Below are 6042 nucleotides of genomic sequence, written 5' to 3'. Positions count from 1 at the left end.
GGTGAGAAGCTGGCTCTGTTCTGACGGATAGAGGCTTAGGACACAGAGAAAGGACTGCTTCAAAGGGGCTGAGCCCTGGTCACAGAGCAGGACTGGTGCCTTTGGTATTACATCCATTCTGATTGGGTGAAACCCACTCCCATTTGTCTACTCCCCACTGTAATAGAAAAGATGGAGACTTTACAGCTGACCCTTGGCCCAGGAGGAGCCATTAACACATTAACACCACATAACCTCTAAGCACATCCATCCTGAGAGAAGGAAAAACACTGAAGACTAAATTATTTACTTATATTGCAAGTTCAAGTGAATTCAAGGCTTTCCTTAGATTGCTGTCACTCACTAGCACTATAATATGCAATAGAAACGGTGGAATTTCGCTGCTTAGCTAAGACTGGCCCATATTACATTATTCCTAATCCATGACATTTGGGTATGACCACAGGAATGTGTTCTACATGTCAACATTACAGCAAATGTGTTGGAGGACACATTTGGAGGAGGTTGAGAACCATCACTTTAAGCCAGAGTTTTCCAGATTTATTTACCAGAGCCCTAAATTTCTGCAAAGCTTCCTTAGAAGCCACTGGAGCAGTGGGTAAATTGGAGAACCCTTTCCTAGGGGCCAGAAAGGAGCCAAGCTAAGGTGTCTCTCTCTCTCTCTCCCTCTCTCTCTCACTTTATTTTTTATAAGCAGTTTTAGGTTCATAGCAAAATTGAGCGGAGAGTACAGAGAGTTCCCATAGACCCCTGCTTCGCATCACCAGCATCCCATGTCAGCGCCGTGCATTTGTTACAAGTGATGAACCGATATTGACTCATCCTTATCACACAAAGCCCATAGCGTCCATTAGGGCTCACTCTTCGTGTGGTACACACTGTGGGTTTGGACAAATGTATCATGATATGTATCCACCATCATAGTATCATAGACAACAGTTTCAGTGCCTTAAATTCTTCCTTCTTACCTATATTGTGTGTTACTATGCCATGTAAGATTTCATTTTGAAAAAGGATCCCATCCACTTACTTTTTAAAACTATCACAACAAAGATCAAAATTTCCCCATCTGCATTTCTCAAATCTGGTAGGACTCTGTCTTATTCAGACATATATTCAGATATACATCTTCTCCTTCGGCCATTTCCTGATAAACTTACTCAAACGGCCATTTGGTACCTTCCGTTGCAGCTTCACCACCAAGCTCTCATGTCTTCTCAGGTGGAACCTGAAACCCGGGCTGTGATCCATTGGATACGCTCCTTCAACTTTGTTCTTTCGGCCAATCTCCATGGAGGGGCAGTAGTGGCCAATTACCCGTATGACAAGTCCCTGGAGCATCGGGTCCGAGGTTTCCGTCGCACTGCCAGTACCCCCACGCCTGATGACAAGCTTTTCCAGAAGGTATGCAGAATGGCAGCTTGTCCAGGCGGGAACTTGGGGCATAAGAGAGGAACACACGTCAAGTCAGTGACATAGGACCCTGTTATGTATGTACAAGTCTGCAGGAAATAACTGAAAACACTGCTTGCTCATTAGGAACTGATGATCTAGTAAATTACACTTTGTTTTCAGCGACAGGCCATACAGTCATGAAAAAGTAAACATGTAGGAAAGCTTTATAGTACAATTGCCACAGTGTAAAAAAGTACTTAAGCTAATGACAAGCAAGAACTATGCCAAAAGATGAATAGCGCTGGTGGTAAGCGAGTGGCATTAAATGTAGATTTTGGGGGCTCTAATTCGTAATTTTATGGTAGTCTGGCTATATGAATGAAAAAATAGACCATGCACATAAAAAAAGTTTATGTAATAGTTCAAAACAGCAATAGAATAAAATTAACAGATTATTTTATAGTTAATATATTATTAATAACACAATTTATGTAAATAATAGTTAATAACATCAATTATCTAATATAATTACAATAACAATTATTATTTGATCAATTAATGAATTGCATAGAGAATAACACCAGTTGTTGCTTGGCAAGTCAAGTGTATATTCTTTTCCACTAATCTCATTTTGTCCACTGTTATAAAATAGTAATGAAGGAGAATTAATAGAGATTCTAAATATACTCGTCTCTTTTCAACACACACCTCTAACCCCCAAACACAGTTCTTTTTCTCGTGAAGTTCTATCTTACTCCTTTCTTTTACAAAACGTAACTAGACTGAAACCTATGTAACTTTACTAACAATTGTCACCCCAATAAACTTTAATAAAAAAACAAAAAAGAAACAACTCAGCTAGAAAATGGTATATCTAGAAAGGGACTAGGAAGTACAATTTGCCAATTACAAAAATAGTCACAGGGATGTAAAGTATAGCATAGGGAATACAGTCATTAATATTGTAAGAACTATGTATGGTGTCTGATGGGTACTGGACTTACCAAGGTAATCACTTCATAAGGTATATAAATGTCTAATCACTATGTTGTACACCTAAAACTAATATAATATTGTATGTCAACTGTAATTAAAAAATAAATTTGAAAAAAAGAGAAAACGGTATACCTGGAAGGGAGTTTGCATGTCATATCACTTGGCACTTGAAGAAATTTAGCCCCAAGATAGTGGAAAAATCAGAATACAGGTTTCCTAACATTAGTCCAACACACACACACACACACACACACACACACACACCCCATCTCTGGTATTTTCTTTCACAAAAGCAAATAATCAATTGTTTATGCCTAGTAGGGTTTCTTGGCTTCACTCTACTGAGTATAAGCATTGCCATATGAGTTGGGGACACCCAAGGTCATTTCTGCCATTTTTCCTGCAGCTGGCCAAAGTCTACTCCTATGCACATGGATGGATGCACCAGGGTTGGAATTGTGGGGATTACTTCCCAGATGGCATCACCAATGGGGCTTCCTGGTATTCTCTCAGCAAGGGTAAGGAGCGGCTGGGTACAACAGTACTGCAAGCTGGAGGAGAGTAGGGCTCATTTCTCTTTTTAATTTTCCCCACCTTAGGGAAATGGCAGGAATACTATAGAATTTTTCATTCAAGTAGAGATCTGAAAAGGGTGAAATCTTAAGTTAGCATTTAATATCATTTTGTGGCTCATTAAAATGAAGGTAGGGACACCTTGTGCTCTTTTAACACTGGTGGTTTACACAGTAGATTGGGGCATAGGAGGGAAACAGTGTAGTCCGGTGTTCAGTGTGGACTTCATCAGTACATTGAGTTGAACCCCAGCTTGTCCAGTTACCCGTTATGTGGCTTTGGACTAATACTTAACCTCTCTGAGCTGTGGCTTCCTTATCTGTACATTAAGAATAACAATACTTGTTTCATAAATTTGATGTAAGTATTAAATTTAAAAATGCACAAAAAGCATTTTGAAATGCCTGGCTTATAAACGTTAGGCTTTTTCTAACTAGCATGGAGTTATGCCTCACATAGCAACAGAGGAGCTGGCCTCGTATATGCTCTGTAACCTGCCTGCCCATCTCCCATGAGCAAGAGTTTGCCAGGACATTAGCCATTGATAATGTAGCAGAAACCTCAAGCGAGAGGCTTCTCTCTCTACTCCTGGGCCTTCCCCCATCACTCAGGGCCCAGAGAGAACCTCTGCTTATGAACCCTCAGTAAACAGGGAAGCTAGGGCTCGGGAAAAGGCTGGAGCAGGAAGCTGGGATCTTTTAGGAATCATGTTTTAGCAGTTGTTTTTCTTTCCCTATCCTCTCAAATCTGACCTGGCCAGGGCCCACGTAATAGACAGCTTCCTGGTGAGGACTGAGCTGATGGTTGTAGAGAGTGAGGAGACGGAAGGTTAGGGAGTCACCACGCATTGAGAAGGTGGCTGAAAACTCACCTGAGCACAAGGCAAGAAGATGTTGAAGTTTATTTTCTTCAGTCTGCATTAGGAAAGCAATAGTTCTTGTGCTAAAAATACATAAGATATAAAATACATATAATTTTTCAAATTATACTTGTTCTTCCCTCTGCCTTCCCGTTCTCTGGGATAGCATGGCCCATGCCTCCACTAAGAATCACTGCCCCAAATTAAGCTGGTACAATTTCAAGATCATTAAATTCATCAACATGATTTTTCCAACAGTGTGGTCTCTGGACCAGTATCATCAGCATCACCTGGAACTTCTTAGAAATGCAAATTTAGGAGCCCCACCCCATACCTACCGAATCAGAAACCCTGGGGCTAAGACCCAGTACTTGGATGGAAGGTGCAGCCCTCTAAGTGATTCTGAAGCAGAGAGAACCAACATAACAGGCTATAGTTGTTCTACTTTCCCCATTCTTTCTATAACAGCTGCTTGCATGCATCAGCTTAGAGAGCAGGTGAGAGTTGATTAAATGGATAATTTTTAACCCAAATAAATCTGTGACATAAACGCCATTCTGATCATCAGAAATGTATTTGAAAATAATTGATTCGATTGAATAATATAAAAGATAGGAGCAAGCAAGCATTTGATGGAGAAAATAATATAGCTGCCTTCTGCTTTTTTAGGGGTCTATTTTTCAGGTTAGTGCTGTGTTCTCAGGTAGGAAGAGGGATGTGAAAGCAAGATATTCGTCCCATCTCTAACCTCCCAGGTCTGACAAACATCAGAGTCTCCCTGAAAGCAGTACAAGTGCGTAGTCTAATGTTAAGGCATGACTCATAAATGGACTTTGAAAATGCTAAGAGGCACGAGAAGTGAATTAAAGTCATGAAATAGAAAAAACGTTGAGGTTGGAGATGACAAAATGGGTATTTATGAAGAGAGAGAACTGTAACGATAAAAAGACATGTGACCTGGGAAATCAGGGAAAGGTTTTATGGAGGAGAAAAATAAATGGAGATCAAGAGGTAGAATAGAAGGTAATGGGGTGAGTGTGGAGAAATTGTGATTAAAGAGAGCTGAGATAGGGTATTGGGTGGGAACCTGGTTATTCAAATCCGCCACTGCCCTCTTCCCCCCTAGGAATGCAAGACTTTAATTATCTCCATACCAACTGTTTTGAAATCACGCTGGAACTGAGTTGCGACAAGTTTCCCCGCCAAGAGGAATTACAGCGCGAGTGGCTTGGTAATCGGGAAGCCCTAATCCAATTCCTGGAACAGGTAAAATTGAACTTTGTAACTTTCATGGTTATAGAAAGAAAAGAGTATTCTAATGGTAGGTAAGATTTTCTGTGTGGGGCAGGTCTGACTTTTGCTCTGACTCAATATAATAGATCTGGGTTTCTTCTACCAATGCAATTCACCCATTCAACATTATCAAGCATAACTATCTGTCAGAAACTGTATGATATGCTGGGAATTATGAATAAACAAACAAACAAATATGCACACCCATATGGAGTTTGTATTCTAATGTAAGAGCTACACAGACAAGAAACAAAATAATAAAATAAATTTTATAACATGTTAAATGCAAAATACTATGAAGAAAGCTTTACAGAGAAGGTGACATTTAAACAAACATAAAGGAGGTAAGGCAGAGAACCATGCAGATGTCTAGAGAAAAAAGAAGTCCTCAATGAGGACACAACAGCAAATTCAAGGCCAACGACAAGCACATGAAAGACGCTCAACATCACTAGTCATTAGGCAAATGAAAACCACAGTGAGATACCACCTCACACCCATTAGGATGGCTGCTATTAAACAAACTAACAAACAAACAGATGACAGAGAATAGCAAACAGATGACAGAGAATAGCAAAAAAAAAATAGCAAAAAAAATGGCAAGGAAGTGGAGAAATTAGAACCCTTGTACATTGTTGGTGGGAATGTAAAATGGTGCAGCTGCTATGAAAAACAGTATTGCGATTCCTTGAAAAATTAAAACTAGAACTACCATATGAGCCAACAATCCTCTTCTGGGTATATACTCGCCAACAAACTGAAAGCAGGGTCTCCAAGAGACATTTGTACACCTGTGTTCATGGCAGCATTATTCATGATATAGCCAAAAGGTGGAAGCAACCCAAGTGTTCAACGAGAGATGAATGGATCAACAAAATGTGGTATACACGTAAATGTAATATTATTCAGCCTTAAAAAAAAAAAAA

At 39.8% G+C, this 6042-nt stretch overlaps 1 protein-coding gene across 2 annotated transcripts in view; it reads left to right on the top strand.

Annotated features, from left to right (window-relative positions):
• Positions 1–6042, top strand: part of CPN1 (carboxypeptidase N subunit 1) — a 29443-nt gene that overhangs the window by 15074 nt on the left and 8327 nt on the right. Inside the window, exons 4-6 of one of the 2 annotated variants that reach the window (XM_019636255.1) lie at positions 1222–1404; positions 2798–2909; positions 4950–5089. In XM_019636255.1, the coding sequence (XP_019491800.1) occupies positions 1222–1404; positions 2798–2909; positions 4950–5089 (435 nt within the window). Of the gene's footprint in view, positions 1–1191; positions 1405–2797; positions 2910–4949; positions 5090–6042 lie in introns of both variants that reach the window. The other variant, XM_019636253.1, reaches the window with a different exon arrangement.

The sequence above is a fragment of the Hipposideros armiger genome, unplaced genomic scaffold (genome assembly GCF_001890085.2).
Source record: "Hipposideros armiger isolate ML-2016 unplaced genomic scaffold, ASM189008v1 scaffold_28, whole genome shotgun sequence".
Classification (NCBI taxonomy): domain Eukaryota; kingdom Metazoa; phylum Chordata; class Mammalia; order Chiroptera; family Hipposideridae; genus Hipposideros; species Hipposideros armiger.
Note: the sequence above shows the minus strand (reverse complement) of the source record. Positions and strands in the feature narration are given on the sequence as shown.